The 24,759-nt window shown below is 50.2% G+C and overlaps 6 protein-coding genes and 3 non-coding genes across 9 annotated transcripts; 5 read left to right on the top strand and 4 right to left on the bottom strand.

The window, feature by feature from the left end:
• Window positions 1–4,849: 4,849 nt before the first annotated feature.
• On the bottom strand, window positions 4,850–4,923 carry ALT_t045. The gene has a single exon. It is a non-coding gene; the product is annotated as a tRNA-Ile (tRNA).
• Window positions 4,924–6,225: 1,302 nt separating this feature from the next.
• On the top strand, window positions 6,226–6,299 carry ALT_t044. The gene has a single exon. It is a non-coding gene; the product is annotated as a tRNA-Ile (tRNA).
• Window positions 6,300–6,663: 364 nt separating this feature from the next.
• ALT_t043 lies at window positions 6,664–6,737 on the top strand. The gene has a single exon. It is a non-coding gene; the product is annotated as a tRNA-Ile (tRNA).
• A 1,128-nt stretch (window positions 6,738–7,865) lies between these two features.
• On the bottom strand, window positions 7,866–9,393 carry ALT_1710 (putative acetate kinase; the record flags this gene model as incomplete). The annotated part of the gene is made up of 6 exons (XM_033564572.2): window positions 7,866–7,907; window positions 7,964–8,341; window positions 8,399–8,471; window positions 8,523–8,585; window positions 8,639–8,953; window positions 9,014–9,393. 6 exons carry the CDS (start codon window positions 9,391–9,393, stop codon window positions 7,866–7,868), a joined length of 1,251 nt encoding a protein of 416 aa, XP_033420463.2.
• A 515-nt stretch (window positions 9,394–9,908) lies between these two features.
• Window positions 9,909–13,497, top strand: ALT_1709 (putative phosphoketolase; the record flags this gene model as incomplete). Its single annotated transcript, XM_089599202.1, has 8 exons — window positions 9,909–10,071; window positions 10,123–10,197; window positions 10,270–10,504; window positions 10,556–10,708; window positions 10,767–11,076; window positions 11,149–11,769; window positions 11,827–12,652; window positions 13,079–13,497. The coding sequence occupies 8 exons, from the start codon at window positions 9,909–9,911 to the stop codon at window positions 13,495–13,497; spliced, it is 2,802 nt and encodes a 933-aa protein (XP_089456348.1).
• A 590-nt stretch (window positions 13,498–14,087) lies between these two features.
• Window positions 14,088–15,093, top strand: ALT_1708 (RTA1 domain-containing protein; the record flags this gene model as incomplete). Its single annotated transcript, XM_033564574.2, has 3 exons — window positions 14,088–14,298; window positions 14,358–14,450; window positions 14,498–15,093. 3 exons carry the CDS (start codon window positions 14,088–14,090, stop codon window positions 15,091–15,093), a joined length of 900 nt encoding a protein of 299 aa, XP_033420465.2.
• Window positions 15,094–15,429: 336 nt separating this feature from the next.
• On the bottom strand, window positions 15,430–16,537 carry ALT_1707 (uncharacterized protein; the record flags this gene model as incomplete). The annotated part of the gene is made up of 2 exons (XM_033564575.2): window positions 15,430–16,163; window positions 16,231–16,537. 2 exons carry the CDS (start codon window positions 16,535–16,537, stop codon window positions 15,430–15,432), a joined length of 1,041 nt encoding a protein of 346 aa, XP_033420466.2.
• Window positions 16,538–16,898: 361 nt separating this feature from the next.
• On the bottom strand, window positions 16,899–18,788 carry ALT_1706 (ATP-binding protein; the record flags this gene model as incomplete). Its single annotated transcript, XM_033564576.2, has 5 exons — window positions 16,899–17,339; window positions 17,396–17,736; window positions 17,794–18,035; window positions 18,095–18,460; window positions 18,520–18,788. The coding sequence occupies 5 exons, from the start codon at window positions 18,786–18,788 to the stop codon at window positions 16,899–16,901; spliced, it is 1,659 nt and encodes a 552-aa protein (XP_033420467.2).
• A 1,384-nt stretch (window positions 18,789–20,172) lies between these two features.
• ALT_1705 (translation initiation factor 3 subunit CLU1) lies at window positions 20,173–24,194 on the top strand (the record flags this gene model as incomplete). Its single annotated transcript, XM_089599201.1, has 4 exons — window positions 20,173–20,209; window positions 20,248–20,388; window positions 20,465–20,520; window positions 20,592–24,194. The coding sequence occupies 4 exons, from the start codon at window positions 20,173–20,175 to the stop codon at window positions 24,192–24,194; spliced, it is 3,837 nt and encodes a 1,278-aa protein (XP_089456347.1).
• Between the last annotated feature and the right edge of the window lie 565 nt (window positions 24,195–24,759).

Below are 24,759 nucleotides of genomic sequence, written 5' to 3'. Positions count from 1 at the left end.
CGTTCCTCCTGATTCAGAAAGACGTGTGTAAGCTATCTCACGGAATCCCGTACCCAACCATCAAGCAAGCAATCAATCCCAGTGCTTAGTACCTTAGGTACTCAGAGTTGAAGTACCTTTCTGTGAGGTGTTATTATTGCAGACCCGATGAATATCCGAAAAGATGAGACAAAACGACTTGTAGCAGAAAATCCGGACAGGTCCAGAACAGAAAAGTCAAAGAAAATTCCAGCTCTCCACTTGGAAGAAAGCTAGAAAGCAGGAACCGATTCTTCGGACACGACGGACTGGGTATATGCATTTGGGTGGGGACCCAGGCGCCCAGTCACCCACCAGGAACAGAACGGATGGATCCGAATTCAACCCAAAGTTACTCCGCCTATCTCGGCTCATGATCTCATCCCCATTTACGTCCGATTCTGTCGCGTGGTTTTCCTGTGAGGCGGAAACGGCTGAGAGCGATAATTAATTATTATTGACTAATACCCGTAGCACCTATCTACAGTACTACCGGAATTACCTTGTGATCCCAGGAAGCCCTACCCTTGTATTTTCCAAGCTATCTTCCTGCTTCTAACCGTGTTCAGTATGATCGCTCCAGACGGGTGTCTGGGTTGAAACTCCTAATTTTCCAAGTAAATTATTGTATTGTCAGTGACTCAAAGCAAACTTGGTAGTAGGTGTCCTTTTGTTGGGTGAATGTACGATATGACACCGAACCATTCAGTTTCTTGATATCTTTACAGGAACAAGAATCCTGCCAGTCAAGCCTTGGTTGAAATAAGCTATCCCATGCATGAGAATGCTCAGTGGCCTGGGAGATCTGTGTAATAGTCGCTTAGCTTTCCTGCATATTCCGGCGCAAAATATCAACACTCTCAATTTTCTTTGATGATGGCATACCGTAGACTCTCTAAGAACGGCGCTTCCATGGCTGATCTTAACCCTTTGAGGCCACTAAAAGTCAACAGCCGTAAAGTGGGTAAATGGAACCAATCCAGAAGCTTCCCGCCCTACTGCCTAGGTACTTAGTCTCGGGAAGTCCACCATGATGGGCGACTATTGATTCGGGATTCTTCCCCTAGTTTGGCCCACTTCTCCTGATTGAGTCAAACGTCAGGTCAGACTGATCATTGAACATGTTCCGGACTTCCTGTGCTCTGACATGTTCCAGGATCCCCTCGGTATATATGTCAACGTATCGAATGAGAGCATCATGTTGATATGATACATAGATGTCTTGCATTCTTTTATATATTTTCTAGTCTGTGTCAAGTTGACACTGTCGACTGTGTTTGTTACTACCCGGTCGCCGGGGAAATCGGGCTAATCGACGAAAGGGGCAGTGGGGCCACCTAACGTAGGTACAGTGTCAGAAAGTAACCAATCCTCTCCGTCTGATTTCCCGCCTCCGTTGGACTAGCCTACGTATTCCATGCAACTAGCATTCTTCTCGCGTTCTTCTAGTCGTTCTAGCGTCTTGCCCTACTGTCTGTACCCGCGTGGCCGCGAGACCCTCTCAGAAAACATACGGCTTGCAGACTGACAATCAATCTCTGGTGGACTGATAGTTACCGGTAGAGCCTAGTATGAGGCTATGAGCACTCAAGCTCTACAGAGTACATGCCACGGAGTACGACTTCTAGAACGCCTTAACCAACGGTCCCGCTCAGGAAGTGGGACTGTTCTGACAGACTTGACGCCTTCCCCCTTAAAGGTTCAAGATGTGTGGTTTCCCGCCGGTCAGCCAATCACACATCAAGCGCGTTAAGGTACCTAAATCAGTCAACTACTTCTCCACCACATGGCCTTCTACACAGCTTCCAGCTGAGCCTCGCCATTCGCCACTATGGGGCGGAGGGAAAATCGAGAGCCGCGGCAGAAGGATGAGATCCTTCCATTCTAGCCTTATACGGTACTGTCTGTACTGTACCTGTACCATCCTGCGCTGCGTGAGGACTCACATTGAGGTATCTACAGTGTACGTATCCGTTTTCTGTACGGAGTCCAGGCCGTCCAGCTCAACTTACCAGCCACAAGTCAGCCAGGTTCCTGAGTGATTTGCTCCTGTTGAGCCGGCATATTCTGCGTTGCTCCCGCGTCGCCGCAGGAATCCACCTGAGTCTACTGCGTAGCCTTGATGCTTCCCTGTGTCTACCAGTAAGCGCGTTGGGTCTGATGAACTGGTCAAAGAAGAAAATGCTCCAGATTGCCTGGACTGTTCTTCGATGGACCTCAATGCTCCAACACGGCTTATGACGGGAAATTAGTGAATAGCTAGCAGGATCGTATTTTCCTCTGTCGGCTTATTCATCGGACGACTCGTAGAGGACCACATCTATGACAGATAGACCACGAGGTTGGTAGAGATGATCTGGAGGCATTACCAATTAAACTAAGCTTCGTACTTTTGACATCAAAATACGAGACACTGACGCGATCTGGGAAATCTCTGATTGATTTGTTGCTGAATGACATGTTGAATTGATCGAAGACGGCTCGCCATACTCATTCATAATGTTGCAAACTGGCCTAAAGCTAACTGCTAGGTGTCAAAGAAATCCTCCGTATATTCCGACAACCTGCAGTCTCACCCTGCAGTGTCCATTGCGGCTGATTGCTTAGGTATTCTGTCGATCTCCCCGACGGACAGCTTCAGCCTTCAGATTCTGGATTCCAGACTTCCAGAACGATTCTAGAAGTCCCGTCGGGATGGTACCATGGTTCTGTTGGCTACGGGAGCTTGTTGGAGATCGTACCACAAACTCATGTATGTAGCCCTTAGCGCTGCATACGGCCATATGCGTCTCTGTCTCTCTGGCTCTCTGTAGTCAATACTTGTGTTTCAGTTTCAGCAAGCTGTCATGCTGTCCCTGTCAGTGAGTGGATTTCTGCAGCGGTCAATAATTATGTCAGGTACTCTATGAATACAAGGACCAACATCACCTCATTGATACAAAACAGATTACAAGAATAAAGGGAAAACGCATTACTCTGTGCACATGGTTAGACACTAGTTGGACTCTAGCTAAAAATGCTAGGAACCGTTGAGCTTACTGTTTTGGGATTTTGGACCAGGCAGTCCCGCTTTCCCCTTGCCGCAGCAACCAAGGTCCGTACTAGCTTGGGAATGACATGGCTATTGCAATAATGTCCCAATGGTCATTGATTGACATGACATTATTGCTCTTCATCATCTTGATCAGATAGCCGATCATCACGCTGAATCTCGTCTATTTTCCAAATAAGGAACTACGGCCGGAGTTGGAAATATGGGGTAAATTGACAAAGTACTGATAGTCCGCAACATAGTACCTATTTGATAGATGACCATTGAGAAGTGGAACTGGCAATGAAACCAATCGCCTCCATTCCAATGACTGACGAACTTGCAAATCGCACCTCGCAGACGAGATTAATAGCAGACAATATTCTCATACCTAGTTTCTGTAATCTGCACATATATGCCGCAGGTTTCTCCCCGTCTGGTCAATGCTATAACTCAGTCAAATGGCTGTCAGTGAACTCTCAAATCTTGGCCCAGGGGGCAATCTGCTTCCTGCGCACTGCATAACAGGTTCCTAAATTTGAATCATTTATAAAGCATGATAACGGTCGGCTGTGAGACAGACATATTTGAAATCTTCGACTGCTATTTGCTTGCATCCTTGCAGCGAGTTTCGTTGGATACGTACTGTAAAGGAATCTGATCTGAGACAGGGAAGGTTAGGTGAGTTTACCCAACCAATCAATAGCTCTGATAGACCTTGATGACTTTCTTGAATTTCCAGCCTGTAAGATGTTTCCCAGATTTTGAGTATTCATTGCGAATGGGCCTACTCTCCACTTTCTACACCTCAAAGACCTCAAATTCAAACTCGAAGTTTACTAGTATTTTAGTACTAGTGGCAGTGAGGCAATCGCGTAATGATGCTCCCGCCTCCCATAATCTTCAGGACTGACTAATTTGCCACACCACGACATTCCTAATCCCGCAGTAGCACAAAAGACACTCACAATACTCTGCACTGCCGATCCCTTTCTGAAAAGTCTCAACACTCCTAGCCGATGATTGCACCAGCCACTCAGTCAAACATCCCCTGTGGGTAGATGGTGAATACAAGCCACCAAATCCGACTCTATCACACCATATCTAGTCCATGGCCCACCAATTCCAGGAAGGCTGTATCGGACTGTATGCAAGGAACGCATGCCGGAGCACATCGATCAAAACAATACAAAACCCACCTATCGTGATGAAAATGAGGAGATTGCTGCATGCCGGTGTAGTATCCACTATCCACTAGGTATCCACTGGCCTTAGGGTACTCTGGAATGGTAGATAAGGTGGCATCATGCATGGCTCCCGGGACTCAAATTCAATTGACAAACGTACTCCGTACTAGGATAGCCGGCGTCAAGTAATGGATGTGTATGATCCTCCTCTTGATCACCCACCCGCTGACCTGGGTCAATGAGTTTCGTGCATGAGATAGAGTTCAAATGCAGGACGCTGTGGATTTTACTAATAAGTACGTCCGTATCTACAAGAAGTACGGAGTACTCCGTAGATGATGGGACTATCTATCTTCATACTGACCTTGTATAAGCCACATACGAAAGAACCCACCTTTGCGCTAGAGCCGGGGAACTGCATCCGGCCCCAGAGCTGCGGTTGAGGGTTCTAGAACAGGAATTGATCGGTGGGATTATCGACTATTGGGTCCAAGAACGAAGGATCTTGTTTTGGAAATTGGATGGATCCGGCTGGCGTCACGGCCCAGGGAAGGATAGACTTCAAAAAGAAGTACTCAGGATTTCTGTCCTGAAAGGACGAGGAGCAAAAAGATGGTCCCTACGAGGGTCGAACTCGCGACCTTGGCGTTATTAGCACCACGCTCTAACCGACTGAGCTAAAGGACCTTGTGGGGAAAGCTCCGTCATTTTTGCTTCTATGACCAGATCCGGATATTGGTGTTCGGTTGACTACCATGCATACGTCTTGGCATGCGATACTTGAAGACCTACTTGTTTAACAGTGGTCCATCACCACGCATACATCCTACGACACATTCAACTGAGACATGTCGCCTTGAAACTTTTCTCACTGGACGACATTGACACCATTTGTGTCAACTGCACTCACGTCGCATTCGCCGGATGCCAGCGCCGGCCAAGGGTGAAACGCCTCATCCTAGGCAGCTACGAGCGGAAATACAGGTATCATTCACCTCTTATTCAATGATGATTTTGATCCAGAAGCTAATGATAGCAACGGACGTACGGCATTCATATGCTGCGGTGGCTGGGCATACTACAGCAATCAGACCACTCCTCGCTCAAAAAGCAATGTCACCGTGACTGAGTCAGGAAGCAAACAGCTATGTCTCTGCTGCAGTGGGACGGGAGGACTGACCTCAATGCAAAGAGATCGCTTCCAAGCATGGCCACTACCCTGTTGCGAGGCTTCTTGAGCCCCGAGAGCTGTCTGACATGAGAAACACACGGGGTCGACCTCCGCTTCCCTGCGCCGCTACCAATGGTCACGAGGCTTCCATGAGTATGCCCATCAAGATTTGGCAGTGTTGATGCGGACTTCAAAATCAACGATGGTTTCACACTGCTATCATAGGCTGCTCTAATGGTCACGAGGACACCGTTCAATATCTATTGGGAACAGGCAACGTGCACATTGCCGCGTCGGATACTGATGGATCCGCTAGCTTGGGCCGCAGCAAACGAACACACCGGCGTTGTTCGGCTATTGCTGGGGAAAGGAGGGGAAATAGTGACTCCAGACATGATGGTGGAAGGACACCACTATCATGGGCGGGAACAAACGAACACGACGGCGTGTTTGAGTTGCTACCTATCAATGACGGAGTCGACACTAGTGTGTCTGTAATATTGGCCGACTTCCAACGAATTGTTGCAGTCAAGAATGGGCGCGAGTCGCAAGGCTGCTGTCCACGCCCACGCTGGCTGATACATCCAGAGATTGGAATCGGCGATCATGGTTAGCGCACTACTCATGCACGAGCTTGCGCGGCGTTACCTTCCAAAGCGGCTAGTCAGTACTATCAACTTTCATCTGGCCCTCCATGGGAAGAATAGGCGCAGAGAAACCTTCACCAAGCTGACCCTGCTACATTTGAGATTGAATGGACAGCCCTCGGAGGGCCGCTGGCTCTTGTAGTCATAGTTTCCAAAACTCTCCAAGAAATAGGTCCCTTAGCTCAGTCGGTTAGAGCGTGGTGCTAATAACGCCAAGGTCGCGAGTTCGACCCTCGTAGGAACCAATTTTTTGTATTCATATTTTTGACCCTTAGTATGGGTCTCGATATGCTTTGCTGGTAATCCAAGGTGTTGAAATTGAAGTGTGAGTGGGCTAAACAAAGTCGAGGCCTGGGATCACTTTGTGCTGCCTACATTGACTTGTCACGGATGCCCGCATTTCTTGTACCTCGTAAATTGAAAAGTATAATCATGATTGCATGCCGACCTTTTCAACATCACTATCGTCATGCTATATGTCCTGGAACTCGACTCGTATTCCGAAATATTAGAAGATATTATTTGATTCAACGGTTTTGGATGTTAAAGAATGCGGTAACTTTGGTATCGCTTCATCTAGTCACAAATCGGGGAATCTCACAGCGATTAGGTCCTTTAGCTCAGTCGGTTAGAGCGTGGTGCTAATAACGCCAAGGTCGCGAGTTCGACCCTCGTAGGGACCATTTTTTTTGAACTTTTGCATGATCTCTACTACTATCTAGGCGTTTGCTTTATGCAAATTGATCATCAGTAGTCTTCACATGTCGCTGCCCCCATCGCTGTAAAGTCTTGACAGTCTGGAGTGCACTTCGGCCACAGGGCTTGCTCACCATCTCTTTGCGGTCAGTAGCGCTTCAGAGTCCTTGTGACCAAGAGACGGGATATGGAGCTCTGGCGATAGATCAAATCGGGGAGGGTATGCGCATCTGCAAGATTCGATCTTGATGTGCAGAAAGAAGTACTTTAATTTGTCATAGATAGTCAGGGCTAGACGCCACTGTCTAGTTCGATATGCAAGGCGTAGATCCCGCCTGCAGCTGGGACCCCTGATCTACCAATCTATTTCTACGAAATTGTCTAGCTGTTTATGGAGAATCCTACTTGATCGCTTATGATACATCAAAAAATGACAGGGACTAGTGGACAGCCACTCAGTCTATTGTACATTCCGTACGGAGTGCTCCCGCTGAGATGCTATCTTACACTCCAATATGCCATAGACGCACTGACTGTGGCACAAGGGTGATCAGAGCTCATCCAGTGTGTCGGTTTTGTGCTGATCATTACAAATTCTGAGCTTAAGTGTGCATCCATTGGACGCGGAATCCAGATAGATGTCAAGATCTATTGATTAGGACTGCCGTGATTCGTCCGGCCTGGCTAAAGTACCTTGACTCCCAGCGTGGATCCTCGTAGATCTGTAATTGATACTCGCTACTCAGGGAATGATGGGGACGACGAAATCAGGGCATCCAGTCAGGGCTGCAACAGGTTCGTCAGCTGCTTTGCTATTCCTTCACTGGTACCTGAGAGTTATGGTGGTTTTTCTAATGGGGCGACCTTGTTGTCGCAATGGCTCGGACACTCTATAATATATATCTCGGTGGCGGAGACACTCATGCCGAATCAACACAATGTACATTCAGGACCATGAACAAAGATCTGAATGACACCAATGGAAAAGGTAAGGGAAATAAGCATGACAAAGGCCAGCTGCTATTTGGTCGACCCGACATCGTTACCGTTATCGTTAAATAACATGGACTCAAGTTTTGGAGCAACTTCGCTAAGACAAAGCCTAGGTAGGTAACTCACTTATCGTAAGTCAAAATGCAATTATATGCCATCTCAAACTAACAAGATGCGTTAGCTACTCATTCAAACATGATGTCAAGGGGCAACAACTTACCTGTTCGTCTGTCTGACAGACGAGCACACGGGGTCCTTTCCCGGCCTCCTTCGAGATGTCCAGGACCGTTTGGTCATCCGCCGGCCCCTTCTCATTTGCTGCAGCATCCACGGCCACTCCTAGACACCGAGCCTTCTCGACAAGTGCTTTGCGCAGCAGAGCGCTCTTCTCGCCGATTCCGCCAGCAAAGACAATCGCGTCCACTTGGCCGTCCAATTTGACGAAGTAGTTTCCTACAAACCCAAGGATGCGATCCACGACAATGTCGAAAGCAAGCTTGTGCGCGTGGGATGGAGGGTTCTCAACTGCGATTTTGGAAAAGTCGGTTGTTCCTGTCAACGCCTTCCATCCGGATTGCTTGTTAAGGATCTCCTCGGCCTAGGTAGCAATCAGCATAAGGTTGGTCTGTGATGGCTGAGAAATCGAATACCCCACCTTGCTGATATGCATCTCTTTTGTGCTCGCAGGGCTTAGATTTCCTGCTTCGTTGGTGTAATGGAAAACGAGACTGACAACAATGAGTGTGGATGCTTTGAACTACGTGAAGTGAAGCACTCACGATGGGTCGATACTACCACTTCGTGTGGCCCCCGGTAATCCAGCCAAGGGCGTCAAACCCATTCTGAACATTCCTGTCAGTATCAACGATTTCACTGCCAAGGTTCATAACCTTACGTTGTGTCTACTGATTTGCCATTCTTGATCGCACACATCGAGGCGCCACTTCCGATATGCATCGCAATGATATTGGTCTCCTCGACCGGCTTCTTGAGAAATTCCGCGACAGACCGCAGGATGAAGGAATAACTGATTCCATGAAACCCATACTTACGAAGTCCGTTTGCCTTGGCAATCTCCTGGTTGATAGGATAAGACTTCACGTGTTCAGGCATCGTCTGGTGGAAGGCAGAGTCAAAGAATGTGACGCTTTTGACATTGGGAAGTTCCTGCTTGCAAGTGCGAATGATTTCCAGGGCTGAATAATTGTGTCTGATGGTGACCGAAGTCGTTAGCCACTCTTTGCCTATTCCTTTCATAGATCACACATACAAAGGAGCTAGATCCTCGAGCTCTTGTAGCCGGTGGTAAGTCTCGTTCGTTATTACCACTGACTCATTGTAGTCGCCCCCGTGGACGACACGATGGCAGATGTATGCCAGATCCTCTGGACTGGCGACTTCTGATAACTCCGCATCAGAGAAGCAGCGTTGCAGGAGGAATTTGAATGCATCTTGAGGGGTCGACAGGCGCTCCGCCACCTCCTCCTTGTGCTCCTTTGAGCCCCGCGTATACTTCAGTTTCAGCGGAGGAGCAGTGATCCCGGAAATCTGTGCGTTTGCAATGACTTTTGGAGGATGCTCGAGAGTATAGAAAGTGATCTTGACGGAGGAGGACCCGGCATTGACGGAGAGGATGGTCTTGGGTGCCATGTTGGAGGGTAGTGAGGGGAAGTTGGGGAACGAGATAATGCAAATAGCGAAGCGTTACTTGGATAATTGCTGACGGTTAGACTGGAATATTATACTGAGCCATTTCCCTGGTCGGATGATTCTCCACCATGATGGGACCACCAGAGATGAACACTGTTTGGCCATTGTGTTCGTCTTCTGTCCGCTGTTGTTGTACCCGGTGATGTCAGGGGTCGGTTCATGGTGACGTAGTGCTGCTGGGAGTTTGTTGTTGCTTGCCAGTATTTCATCCGGCTGCTTCGGTACTTCAACGATGCATTTGGCACTCTGTGTAGAGTGGCATCATCTATTTATCTGATCCAGACTCATTAACTAGAAGACAATTCGGATTCCTTTTCCTTGTGGCCTGAGATCGTCGATCGTCCGTCTGGTCGTTACCCGCCTGGACCGAACTCACGATTACTTGGCAAGGATATTGTATTGATTATATACAACTCTACTCTAAAAGCACTTCGATTTTGAGAAAAACCTTCACAATGCCAGGAGAAGTCATTGATACACCAAATCCCCAGGCGTTGCCTTCCCATATCCCGGATGTAGTGGAACAGCTGCAGGTGAAACTGGACCTGACAAGTCTGGAGCAACCTGCTTGCGATGCTTTATTTAAGTTCCGTCGAGCGGCTTCATACATCGCCGCAGGTGAGATAGCGGCTTATACATCTCCTGCATATCCTTGCTAATGTCTCTCAGCGATGATCTTTCTACAGGACAATGTGCTGTTGAAAAGAAACCTAACACACGATGACATCAAGCCCAGATTGCTTGGTACGATTGGCTGCCTGCTCCAACTTGCGACTGACCTGATAGAGACCCGACTCATGCTAACTTTATCCTTAGGCCATTGGGGAACATGTCCCGGGTTGATCTTGGTATATTCACACTTGAACTATCTCATCAAAACGCGCGACCTCGATATGCTCTATGTCGTAGGGCCAGGACATGGCGCGCCAGCCATCCTAGCCTCTCTCTGGCTGGAGGGCTCACTGGAGAAATTCTATCCTGACTACTCACGGAACGCCGAGGGTCTCCGTAACCTCATCTCCACATTCAGTACAACAGCCGGATTGCCAAGGTGGGAGTTTACTGTCTAAATGCTGCGGTGGATGTAACTGACTTGCATCAGTCATATCAACGCTGAAACGCCTGGTGCCATACACGAAGGAGGCGAACTGGGATACGCCCTTGCGGTATCCTTTGGCGCAGTCATGGACAATCCCGATCTAATCGTCGCTTGCGTAGTGGGCGATGGTGAGGCAGAATCGGGCCCCACAGCAACGTAGGTCTCCGAGGAAAAAGTGACTCCCATTTGGCTCTGGCGCTGATAACGCGGGTAGATCGTGGCATGCCATTAAATACATCGACCCTGCTGAGTCTGGTGCCGTGCTGCCTATCCTGCATCTGAATGGGTTCAAGATTAGCGAGCGCACAATTTTTGGCTGCATGGACGATAGAGAGTTGATCTCTCTCTTCACTGGCTATGGCTACCAGGTCCGCATTGTTCAAGATCTAAATGACATTGACACCGATCTCCACCGCTCCATGACCTGGGCCGTCGACGAAATTCATAAAATCCAGCAAGCAGCACGGTCGGGCAAGCCAATTTTGAAGCCCAGATGGCCGCTACTGATCTTGCGCACTCCAAAGGTACGCCCGCAACGTAAATGGTGACTACCAAAGAGCTCCGGTCTGGCTAACGTTTGTCCTTGTCACTGATAGGGATGGTCGGGACCAAAGAAACTGCACTGTCAGTTCATCGAGGGGTCGTTCCATTCGCACCAGGTTCCTCTTCCCAAAGCGAAGGAGGACAAGGAGGAGTTGCAGGCCCTCGAGGACTGGCTGTCGTCGTACGGCCCCAATGAGCTTTTCAAGGAAAACGGAGATATTATCGACGAGATCAAATCTGTAATTCCCTCTGAGGATTCGAAGAAACTTGGTCAACGCGTGGAGGCATACAAAGCTTATGTGCCACCAAACTTGCCGGATTGGAGAAAGTTTGCTGTTGACAAAGGCAGTCAAGAAAGTGCAATGAAGGTAACCGGGAAGCTCATCGACGAGGTTTTCCAGCTTAATCCTCATAGCGTGCGACTGTTCTCACCCGATGAACTCGAGAGCAACAAATTGAGCGCGGCACTGGATCGCACAGGAAGGAACTTCCAATGGGATCAGTTCTCAAATGCTCGAGGAGGTCGTGTTATTGAAGTGCTGAGCGAGCACATGTGCCAGGGTTTCCTCCAAGGCTACACTTTGACTGGCCGCACGGGTATTTTCCCCTCTTATGAGAGCTTCCTGGGAATTATCCACACCATGATGGTGCAATACGCCAAGTTCATCAAGATGGTATTGCGCTCTCTGTTTTGCCCCCGGTCTCACATGGATACTGACAGAGACTTCTAGGCTCTAGAAACAATGTGGCACCGCGATGTAGCTAGTATCAACTATATCGAGACGAGCACATGGACGAGGCAGGAGCATAATGGTTTCTCGCACCAGAACCCGTCGTTCATCGGCGCAGTGCTGAAGCTAAAGCCCACCGCTGCTCGGGTTTATTTGCCGCCGGACGCAAATACTTTCCTGACGACTCTTCACCACTGCCTGAAATCAAAGAATTACATTAATCTCATGGTTGGTTCGAAGCAGCCAACTCCGGTATATCTGACACCCGAAGAGGCAGAGAGCCACTGCAGAGCCGGCGCATCCATATGGAGATTCTGCAGCACCGACAACGGTCTGGATCCGGATGTAGTACTTGTCGGAATTGGCGTCGAGGTGATGTTTGAAGTCATTAGTGCGGCGGCCATTCTGCGCAAGCGTTGTCCCGAGCTGCGTGTCCGCGTCATTAATGTGACAGACCTGATGATCCTCGAAAATGAAGGCGCTCACCCGCATGCTCTCACAACGGAGGCATTCGACAATCTGTTTACATATGACAAACCCATCCACTTCAACTATCACGGGTATGCGACAGAACTGCAGGGACTGCTATTCGGACGGCCCCGCCTGGAGCGAGTCACCATCAATGGATACATGGAAGAGGGAAGCACCACGACACCGTTCGATATGATGATTGTGAACAAGACGTCACGCTTCCATGTGGCACAGGCTGCCCTTCGGGGAGCGGCGAGGAGGAACGAGAGTGTTCGAGTCAGGCAACAAGAGCTCTACACGGAGCTGAACCACAACATTGCGGAGACGAAGAAATACATCATCGAGAATCGCAAGGGTAAGTTTACCTGTACTTGAACCATTGCCATGGCTGAAGTCTAACCATGCTCAGATCCCGATGACATGTATGAGATGCCGACGTTTGATTGAAAAGGTGGAGTGAATGTGCATGAATTGAGATTCTAGTGATCCATAGACCAAGAGACAAACATTTGTGTTGTAGTACATCAATCTGTCATTAAGATTGTAATCTGGCTTTGCATGACGCCTGGTTGTGTATGTTGTTGCCTAAGGACTCCATAGACCGTCGCAAGCCTCTCGGCCTCAGGCCAATGAAAGGCCCCAGGACTAGTACCGACTGGTGTCGCATCGTGCACCAGCAGACCTCATTACCACAGTGCTTGGTTAGATAAGGAGTACTTGTATGCTTTTACATGAGATGTATCAGTTCCGTCGGATTCGGACATGATATCGCGCCGTTAAGAGCTCGTATTGGCTGGTCAGCTTGAGATCCAGGTTGCTCCGCGCCCCCTGCCACAGCCGTTGAAACGTGATCGTGGCGCGCCGCGGCCTTATGTCATTGGAGCAAACTTTCCTACTGATGCCATGGACATCTCACCCGAGTCTCAGAAATTGAGTCAAACAGATGCCGCTAGAGACGATCAAATAGCTGCCAGTTCCCAGCCCACCAACGTCACATCCATCCCCAATGGTCGGGATCTCGGAGCAATTCCAGCCCAACCGCTAAACCGGATTGAGTGGAGCTTGCGAGAAGCCGGACTTCGCTTGACTCACTCATTGCTGGCCAAGCGGGTCCACGGATGCCGACATGGAGCGTTGAAGGCTGTGAACATCTGCCGATGGATAGGTTCAATGCTCGTCCAAGCGAAGCGGGCCGATTGAATCATGGAAACAGTCGGACAGTTGGACAGAGGGTGCCTGGCCTGACCATGAAATCGAATCAGATTGCTCCTTTGCCGGCGGTTGCCCCCCGCCTGTCTCCATCGATTATCAAACAATCATGAAGCGCCTAACGCAGTCGAATTCTTGAGATCTATCTATCCGAGAATCCGATCTGCGACTGTTCTCTAACCGGGACGTCAGTATGGGTGCCTCAAATTTGATGACAGGGGGGAAAAGATATGTAGGCCTGAGGCTATCTTGGGCTTGTTCCATGGCTCTTTGATCCTGCTTTTTGAAGCTTTTCTTTCTTTTCTTTTTTTTTCTGGGTTTCTGGGTTGCTTTCGTTTGTGGACTGTGAGAGGGCTGGATATCAGCAGGGCGTACACCGTGTAGCTCAGCCACTCTTTTTGCGTTTTGGATTCTTACTTGTTCTACCTTGATAGAACTAAAATATTACACAGTCCTACCGTGTGAAACGGGTGTCACTCCTTCTCATTGATAAGATCTCATCTGGAGCTACCCTCCTCTCTTTCCTTTTCTCTCTCCCTTTGCTCTTGCGATCACAAGCGTCCTACCCAAAGATCTTCACAATGCCGCAAGTAACAGCGGAGCTCAGGCAGCAGTTGAGGAACAGTTGCCATCCTCTGATCGATGGAGTCAACACCGCGTACGGATACCAGCCTTCTCTGGCCGCCGGAATTGTCTTTTGCACGCTCTTCGGCCTCTCAATGATCCTTCACACTGTGCAATTTGCCTGGAAGCGAACTTGGTGGTGCTGTGTCTTTAGCATCGGCTGTTTGAGTAGGTGATTCTTGTCAGGAAACAGACACAACAAGAGCTGACATGTTCAATTCCAACAGCCGAAGTCCTGGGCTGGGCTGCGCGCACATGGTCGGCGCAATGTCCCTATAACATGACTGCCTTTTTGATGCAGATATCCACTTTGATTATCGGTAAGTAGACCCTACTCCATCACCAGAACCATACTGACGAAAGACAGCACCCACCTTCTTCACAGCAGGCATCTACGTCCTCCTCGGCCGCTTCATCACCCTGCTCGGCCGCGAATCCTCCATCATCAGCCCAAGCCTCTACCTTTGGATCTTCGTCACCTGCGACGTCATCTCGCTCGTCGTGCAAGCCATCGGCGGCGGGATGGCCTCGGCCGCCACCAGCGATGTCAATGGCGACACGGCGCCCGGCACGCACATCATGGTCGCGGGCATCGTCTTCCAAATGGCCTCCATCACCGTCTTCGTCGTCCTCGCCGCGGACTTTGTCCGGCGCGCTCTCCGCCGCCGCCTCCTGCAGTCCATGACCGGGTCCATCGTGCCGCTGTTCGGCGCTATGATCTTCTCCGTCGTGTGTATCTATGTGCGGAGCATCTACCGGACCATCGAGCTGTCCGAGGGCTGGAGTGGGTATCTGATTACCACGGAGCGGTATTTTATTGCTCTTGACGGGGCGATGATGGTTGCTGCTGTTGTGGTCTTTAATGTCTTCCATCCCGGCTGGATGATGCCCACGGGCAAGAGTATGGAGTTTCATCGGGAGATTTACTCTGCGGATGGGTTGCCTGCGACAGAGCTTCGGTAGTTTTCCCTCTGGATAACGTTTGTGTGCGATTTATCGGTCCTGGAATAGATCTCACGAGTAATGATAGACATAATTGGACAAAAGTCCCATAAATTCGAGCTAGCGACGAGATCCAGTAGAAAATAACCGAACTGAAACAAGCCCAGTCCATCAAAGCACAACACGCTCAGAGATACGAAAGCACTCATAGTCATCACACATTCACCAACCTAACACCTAGCACGACAAAGTGATACATGAGTTGACCGCCAGAAAATCGAATGGAATAGCATGACAAAAGAAAGTCAAGACTCAACTCCGTCCTCTAACAGGCATCTATTCATCCCACCCCACCGATCATACACCATCAACGGCCTCAATCCAACCGAATACTCCTCCAACAGCGACTGTCGCAACCCCCCAGATGGCACCCCACATCGTGGCGCCAGGGACATCGACCCCCCGTACCGTCCCCGCGACCTGAAAAACGGTGTTGAGCACCATCATGCTAGCCAGAAGCGCTGTGCGCAAAACCAGGACCCTTGTCTTAGCGGACAATGTTCCCCACGTTTTGCGGTAAATCCCGCATACAAGGTACTCGCCTTCGTTTGCAGATTTCAGCTTCACGCTGGCGTCGGAGCCGGAGGCACCGGTCGAGCTGACGAAAAGGAAATCCCGAGCGGCCCAGCCGGCGGGAAGGAGGGTGAGAAATAGAATCGGGAGACCGGCGGGGCCGGCGTTAGCGAGTCTGATATCGGGGATATTCTCGAAATGCACGACCAGATAAGCTGGGAGCCAGGTCGCATAGCTCAAGTACAGCGCGACGGCGTAGATGGCTGTTGCTGCGATGGACGTGTAGAGGGCCGTTGGACGATCTTGCAGAATAGTGCGGTTGGGAACTGCGTCCGACGCGGCTTGTTGGAGATTGTGGACGGAGGAGGGGCGGCGGAGAAGAATGAAGGGAATCGCCGTGGAAATTAGAGTGATGCCATATGACGCAAGAATGGTGGTTGGTCGGATGCCGTAAAAGGACCACAATAGAGAGTAGGTCGGCAGATGAGTGAGGAAAGTGAACGACAAGACGTCACGGCCTGCAGTCGCAAAACCATCAGCGCTTAAATCTACAAAAGCATCGCGACCGACGCAGGGGAAGCTCACCGTCAAATCCAAGAACCCAAGCCAATCCCACCTCAACGGCCTTCCATAACATCAACCCGCCCACCTCCCACCATGCCTCCAGGTGCTTGCTCACACGACCCAACTCCCCCAGTGTGACACTGGATGTCATGGTAAAGAGAACGGAGCTCAGCAGCAAGCTGTTGAAGACAACCAACAGAAATCGCACCGGAGAGGGGACCCGGCGCAATTGTGATTCTTCAGTTTTGCTCGCTGCTCTCGCCGCGTCAATCGTCGAATGGGCAACGTGCGTGGTCTTGACCACGGAGCTTCTCCTGCGCGGAGCCATAATTTTTTCCTTTCGGGAACAGCCGAGCTTTGAGCAACAAGGTGACTTGCAAATACTGTCACTAATCTTCTGCGATTGAAAGTAAATGTTCAACGCTGAGGGGAATACTTAATGCGAGGGGTGCGACGTGCAGGAGGAAACTGGGATATTTTGCTGCTGAGCGGTGAGCATGTGATGATGTCACCGCGCAATGGTGTCATCAAGGCTTACGAATAGTTACATAGGCATGGAAAAGACGACTATCGGACACGTCTGCTTCTTGTCATCGAGTAAATATACATAGACATAATTAATCATACAGAAAGGAGTATATATCACGCAGCAATAAATATACACACACACATTCACCATGGTATCATCTTCAAGCATCATCCTCATCATCTCGTTCCTTGACTGAGAACTCAACAGTACCGCTTTCGCGGCCCTTGGGATCCCGCATGGTAATCTGGTACTTACCCTTGTCCCAGAGATCCTTGAGGGTAAGTTCGCGGGTTCGTCCCAAGCTCTCAATGTCTCCAATCCGTTTGAGGGTCGCTTCCAGATGCTCCTCGAAGTTTGGCCATGAGCAGATTTCCCGGAATGCGTTCTGCATAGGGACAGAATCAGCTCGGACCATACCGCGCGAGTCAATGGTAAAGATATTCTCATGATCGTAGCTCTGGATGAAGTCGGCTCTGGTCATGATCTGGCGAGCCACATGGAGCGGGACTTCTGGTAGTATATGACCCTTGTCGGGGTCATAAATCTGTTCCATCTCCTTTTCTTTGTCCACGAGTGCTTTGGCTAGCACCATTGCGGCAGACTGTTTTCGTGTCAGCCAAGAAAGGCGGATCTGCTATTTTTGAATTGTAGACGTACCGCATATTTCTGCTGATCCATAACATCGTCGTCCATGTCTTCACCGAGGATCCAGCACTTGTTGAGAAACCATGTCTTTTCCGCTTCGCAAATGCTGTCACAGAGTTTCATGTAATCCCTAGCCTTGGCGACGCGGTTCAAAAACGACAGTCGCCCGCCGACTTTATCGTAAATGGTCTCAAGGGATTGATCTGATAGGTCCTCGCCAAAGTACTGCTTACGATATCTCTTGAGCGCCGCCATTGCCTGGCTTTTCGGAAGATCGCAGACTGGGATGACTTCCATTCTGGTCGCGTATCGCTTCAATCGTTCATATACCCAATAGTCATCGCTGTTGAACACTGTTCACGTTCATGATGTCAGCTTAGTTCGCAAGGGCAGTATATCTGGAAGCATACCGGTGGTCACCAAGCTGCTGGCCGCCCATTGCTCAGCCCTCTGTTGAATCATTTCCAACAGATCTTGGCCATCATGGTCATCTCGAACCAGGTGGGTGCTATTCACTACCAAGACCAGAGGAGCTGCTCCCTTACGTCTTCGCGCAAGGGCCACCTTCTCCAGCTTGTTGAACGCTCTCTCAATGTCAAGCAGAGCAGTGGTGTCTCGCGGGCCTCTGATGCTGAACAGGCTTCCGATATAACTGCAGAAATCCTGTAAGTGATTGCTCTCATGAACGTAGGGTTTGCAGCAGGCACATACTCTTCATGAAACTCAAAATCCAGGGCCTTCCCGAGCCTGATTCGGAAGATCTCGAGGTCACCGTGCGCTTCAAACATGGCGACGCCGTCTCCATTGGTCTTTCGCATCGCCTCAAGGAGCATGGAGGTCTTTCCGGTACCCTTCTCGCCAATGATGAGATAGTAGTGCCCACCGGATTTTCCCTGCATGATCCTGTTGAGTTTCTCCTGCTCATCGCGGACAACCCAGTGCTCGTCGTGATGGTAATGATGCTTTCCATATTCCACACCTGCAACCTCGAGTGCCGGATCACCAGGACTGAAAGCGTTGTCCATCTTCTGCAAGATTAGATACTTGTAATACTGGTGGTAGGAGTACCCCGCTATGCTATAGTCTTTGGTTAGTGAAATTACGTGCAACCCTACCTAAAGTCAAGACAGACGCACCCTAGCACGGCAATGGAAGCGAACGTGGTTGCTGCCGTCTCCAGCATCCGTAGGATGGTGGATTTGAAGGTGGGATCAGAGTCTTGACCTCGACCCCGGTCATCGTCACCGCTATCTTGCTCCAATGGATTCGTCGCAGACAACCCAGGTGTCCGCGAAAAGTACCTTGCAGCGAGACAGGGGACCGATTGATGAACTTTCACCGGCCGGTGCAGGCCCATGCGGGCCGCAGCACTCAACGATCGTTGAACGCTTCGATTCCACAACATCTTCAGAGAGTATCTCTCACGCACAGCGCATTCGAACAAAAACAAAAATAATGATCGAATTCAAGACGGGGACCTCTACAGAACGATGAAGCGAACATTTACCGTCAGCTGCAATGTCAGCGAGATGGCGTAGCAGATTCTGAAGTATCAGAACAACTAATAGGGGAAAACACTAAAAGTTTGTATAGGAAGAGGGAAGAAAAAGAACGTATGAATACGAAAAGAGAGAAAATTCAAAGGAGTGTGAGCTGAGCTTTAATCAAGCCAGCAGCAAAAGGCCATCTAAAACATAAACAGATACTTCCAAAGAAAGAGAGAGTCGGTCGGTGTAGACTGGGCTGTCGTCCGTGGTCTGTCGTTTTCTCTGTTGGACGCTGGTGCGCCTCTGCGATCGGATGCAGACCAGCAGATCCACGCCTTGGCGATGCATCCGGCACTGCGGGTAGACCAGTTTGCTAACGATGTTTGATCAAGTTGTGGCTAGTGTTGATGCAGAGCATTGATATTCTGAGTCAATTCTTAAAAGAATGTATCAGACACCGATCATGAACGAGTATACGTAGATTAGGTACTGTCGTGATTTGTGTGTAGCCGCTGGAGAAATTTATATACCTTGTCCTCCGTGGACGCTATATCAGGATCCCTACAACTTAATTAGGTCCTCAAGCGACTCGAAAAGAATATATACCATCGGAATCTACATCTGCAAGTATAAATGCACAGACAAATGAATCATGGAAGAATAGGCCGAATATTTTCAGAACTATAGAGCTGCAATACAGTAGTACTCCGTAATGTCCTAGACATCTCCAAGCTTAGAATCCCGAATTTGTCCTTGAAATACGCACAAATGTGTAGTCAAAAGTTGCTACTATCACTCTAATCATCATGCATACATCGTCATCTCCGGAGAGAATGAGACTTCTAGATACTCGACTCTTGCAGTTCTTGGACAGTGTGGAGAAGTCTTGGTGGGTGTAGATGCTCCGTCGTCCGTCAAGCCCGAGCACTTCCGAGGGTATTCCGTGTCCACGAAATTTTCTCTTCTTCCCCATGCTTTCTCCAGCTTCAACTCCTCCCATCTATCCTGGTGATATTTACTTGCCTCACTGCAGTTGCCCTATTCTTACCTGGGTCTTTTTATTTTCGGTTTTGTCTGGGGTACGGGGTTTGTTTCATTTGGATTCAATTGCCCTTTGTATCATATCTATATTTCTTCTTCTTTTCCCATTTAACCCCCGGAGAAAAAAAAAGAAAACCCTTCGTCCGGTTTCCCGCTTTTCTTTCCCCGTTCGGAGCTCGAGGCAAGCTGTCGTGCGACAGCTTCAGCAACCACTTCGTCCTCTAAATAACCCCTATTCCAATCATCTTTCCTTCTATCGCAATGGCGCAAACCAATGGCGATATGGAGCACTCGAAAGGTTGGTCTCGACATTCTCCGGATTTCTCAACCGCTCAGTTTCGCAGCCTCGATTCGCCTACTCTAGTGACGAAACTAACGGATTCGTTCTTATCACAGAGACTCCTGAAGCCCAGCCAGTCGAGCAGCCTACCAATGGTGATCAGGTTGAAGAACAGCAGGAAGAAGAGAGCAGCGGTGGTATGTCGTATCCGCGATACCCGGGATGAATGGTTCTCCGCACTGGTATTGTCATCGCTAACGTCAAGCGTGGTAGGCCTTTTCCAGATCTCCGTCAAGCTTCCGCATGAGCCTTATAAGATCCAGGTTATGGTGGGTGATAACATAGAAGCACACTAGATCACGAATGATCGTCCTAACTCATTTTCTTTTACCGTCTTCAGGTCTCAAGCCAAGAGCAGGTTCAGGATGTCCGCCAATCGATCGTCGAGTTGCCCGGCACCTTCCAGTACACTTGCTTCCACCTCGAATTTAACGGCAAGCGTATTAATGACTTCGTTGAATTGTCTGAGGTCGAAGGCCTCAAGGCCGATTCTGAGATTGTCCTCGTGGAGGATCCTTACACGGAAAAGGAAGCTCGGATGCATATGGTCAGAATTAGGGACTTGGTTGGTGCTGCAGGTGACCGTTCCGACAATCTGCACGGTCTCAACGCCGGTCTGTCGCTGCACGATGCTGTTACCGCCGAGGCCGCTGCCGATGATGTGAAGGAGCACTCTCTGTCCAAGTACGACATCACCGCTTCTCCCTCTCTGGAGACCATCCTCCCCAGAGCCGAGGCCCCTCTCCCCAAGACTGTGAAGTCGATCTCACTATCAGCATGGAACCCTCCTCCTTACCACCTTCGGCAGAAGGGTCACCTGCTCTACCTTCAAGTTACCACCAACGAGGGCGAGCAGTTCCAGATTACCTCTCATGTTTCTGGCTTCTATGTCAACAAGTGCTCGAATCACAAGTTTGATCCTCTCCCCAGAACCACCCCCAAGAAAGTCAGCGCACACTCCCTGCTCACCCTGATCTCAAAGCTGTCGCCCTCCTTCAATTCTGCTTTTGAAGCTCTCCAGGAGTCCAACAACAAGAAGGACCTCCTGACTACCTTCCCTTTCCAGAATGCTATTCCTAACAGCCCATGGCTCGTTACCCCTCCTTCTTCCAATCCCAACTCCCACCAGGCCGACATTACTCGCTCTCAGGAAAGTTATCTAGTTTCCGGTGTGGACAACGCCGAGACGCTACGCGACTGGAACGAGGAGTTCCAGACTACTCGGGAGCTGCCCCGTGAGACCGTTCAGGACCGAGTATTCCGGGAGCGCCTGACCTCGAAGCTGTTCGCTGATTACAACGAGGCTGCCGCTCGCGGTGCCGTGCTTGTGGCTAGGGGCGAGGTCGCTCCTCTGAACCCCACTGAGGATCGCGATGCTCAGATCTTCGTGTACAACAATATCTTCTACTCTTTTGGCGCTGACGGAGTGGGAACCTTCGTGTCAGAGGGCGGAGACGAAGCCGCCCGCGTGGCCGTTGGCAAGGACGTCTTGGGAATTAAGGCAGTCAACCAGCTTGACATCAACGGCCTTTTCACGCCAGGAACTGTTGTCGTTGACTACCTCGGCAAGCGTATCGTCGGCCAGAGCATTGTGCCTGGTATCTTCAAGCAGCGGGAGCCCGGTGAGCACCAGATTGATTACGGTGGTGTCGAGGGCAAAGACGTCGTCGCGACACATCCCGACTTCGTCTCCGTCTTTGAGAAGATGTCCAAGGCGCTCCGCATCAAGAAGCACCCTGTATGGGACAAGGAAGGCAAACGCCACGAGCTTGAAGGCAGCGTCGAAACCAAGGGCCTTTTGGGCACCGATGGCCGCAAATATGTCCTTGATCTCTACCGTGTGACTCCTCTTGATGTTATGTGGCAGGAAGAACCCGGCAGCGAGGACTACCCTCACCGCATGTCAGTCCTCCGATTGGAGCTGGTTGAAGCGTACTGGAGGTCGAAGATGAGCCAGTATGTCAAGGCTGAAGTTGAGCGCCGTCGTGCCGCCAAGGCCCAAGAGGAAGCTGCCAACAAGGAGCAGTCCTCCGAGGCCACCGAACCGAAGGAGCAGGAATCCGAGGAGAAAGCTGAAGAGGCTCTTGATCAAGAGCGTGTGGATATCTCCGGATTCCAGCTCGCGCTCAACCCCGATGTCTGCAGCGGCCAAGTCCCCCAGACCGAGGAGGAGAAGGAGCAATGGGCTGAGGACGAAAAGGAGGTTCGCGATGCTTGCGAGTTCCTGCGTTCCAAGGTCATTCCCGAGCTGATTCAGGACTTGCACGATGGTGACGTTGGCTTCCCCATGGATGGACAATCCCTCAGCCAACTCTTGCACAAGCGTGGTATTAACATCCGCTATCTCGGCAAGCTGGCTCAGCTCTCCAAGGAGAAGGGCTCTCGCCTGGATGCTCTGACCACTTTGTTGGTTCAGGAGATGATTGCCCGTGCCTTCAAGCACATCGCCAACCGGTATCTGCGCAATGTGCCTGCGCCTTTTGTCGCGTCCTGCGTCGCCCATCTGCTGAACTGCCTCTTGGGTGCTGACTTGAACCCGAACCCTAGCGCGGAGATTGATGCTTCCCTCCGCGAGATCTATCCCGAGGGTGACTTCTCGTTCGAGAAGGTCACGCCCGAGACTCTGCGGGCCGAGGTTGAGAAGCAGGTTACCGTGAGATACCGTTACACTTTGGAGACAGAGTGGTTCGCTTCCCTGAGACACTTCCAGCTTCTCCGTGACATTGCCATCAAGCTGGGTCTCCAGCTGGGTGCTCGTGACTACGCCTTCACCAAGGCTCAGCTTCCAGCTAAGGTTCCTGTCGCCAACGGCGTCAACGGTGCTTCGCACGACGAGGGCAAGAAGAAAAAGAAGAAGGGTGGTGACTCCAAGTCCCCTAGCCGTGCTGTCGTTGAGGAGAAGTCTGTTGTTTCGATTGTGCCGGATGATATCGTCAACGTGGTCCCATTGGTCAAGGACGCCTCCCCTCGGAGCTCCCTTGCCGAGGAGGCATTGGAGGCAGGACGTATCTCTTTGATGCAGAACCAGAAGCAGCTTGGCCAGGAGCTCATCCTGGAATCTCTGTCTCTACATGAGCAGATCTACGGTATCCTTCACCCTGAAGTTGCCAAGCTGTACCACCAATTGTCCATGCTTTACTACCAGACGGACGAGAAGGAAGCGGCTGTCGAGCTGGCTCGTAAGGCCGTTATCGTGACGGAGCGCACTTTGGGTGTTGACTCTGCCGACACCATTCTGGCCTACCTCAACCTCAGTCTTTTCGAGCACGCTTCCGGAAACACCAAGACTGCCCTTGTTTATATCAAGCACGCCATGGATCTGTGGAAGATTATCTACGGATCCAACCACCCTGACTCCATTACCACCATGAACAACGCCGCCGTGATGCTGCAGCACCTCAAGCAGTACTCTGATTCCCGGAAGTGGTTCGAGGCTTCCCTGGCCGTATGCGAGTCGCTCTTTGGCAAGCAGTCCATCAACACTGCTACCATTCTGTTCCAGTTGGCACAGGCTCTGGCTCTTGACCAGGACTCGAAGGGTGCTGTTGGCAAGATGCGGGATGCCTACAACATCTTCCTGAACCAGCTTGGACCCAACGATCGCAACACCAAGGAAGCCGAGACTTGGCTCGAGCAGCTCACCCAGAACGCTGTTTCCATCGCCAAACACGCCAAGGACATCCAGGCTCGCCGCCTTCGCCGCATCAACATGAACCCTCGCGTGACCACCCTTGGCACCAAGGTCCAACCCCAGGTTGGCCAAACAGCTCCCGAGGCTTCGGGCGCCAAGGGTGCTGCCAATGCTTCTATGGACTCGCGCAGCATTGATGAGTTGCTCAAGTTCATTGAGGGAGGTGACGCTACCTCTTCGCGCTCCAAGCAGAAGAAGCGTGCTGCGGCAAGCAACCCCAAGCTGCGGGGCTCCAAGAAGTCGTCCGCTTGAATCTGAGTCGTCCTCTTTGTTCCTTCTACCCTAGAACATGAAAAAGTTTCTGGATTCTACTCTTTGACCATGTATGTGTTAACATCAACATATTTTTCTATCTGAATGTCGGTCTTAAAAGGGTTGGTCTTTTGAATGAGCGGATATCTGTCTTTTGATTGTATGAATCTCTCTACTCTTTCGCCTATTGGCACTGGGCACTTTTCACCTTCCATCTTGTTCTTGTGATTCCGCAAACAGTGCATATCAGGTTGGGGGATTTGCATTCCATACTTATGTCCTTGTACTATATATATGTATGACTGGCGGCTACCTAGACATGCAGCTAATGAAGCTATGCACTCCATGAGAAGAATGTTTCCTTGATCTTCTGTCCCTGTAGTATCTACGTTTGAAAGCCCCCTCGCTTTGCTCTTGTACAGACAGTAGTTTCTGACCTTGATGTTAAGCATTTACTCTGGAGTACTCAGGCTAAAGTCATTTACTTCTGCGCTAAACCCAAGTGGTAAATAGGTTGTTTTGCAAGTTGTGCGCGCTTTACCTTATTTGGAATCCCAGCTCGGAT

The sequence above is a fragment of the Aspergillus lentulus genome, assembly GCF_001445615.1.
Source record: "Aspergillus lentulus DNA, contig: Alt04, strain: IFM 54703, whole genome shotgun sequence".
NCBI classification, from domain to species: domain Eukaryota; kingdom Fungi; phylum Ascomycota; class Eurotiomycetes; order Eurotiales; family Aspergillaceae; genus Aspergillus; species Aspergillus lentulus.
Note: the sequence above shows the minus strand (reverse complement) of the source record. Positions and strands in the feature narration are given on the sequence as shown.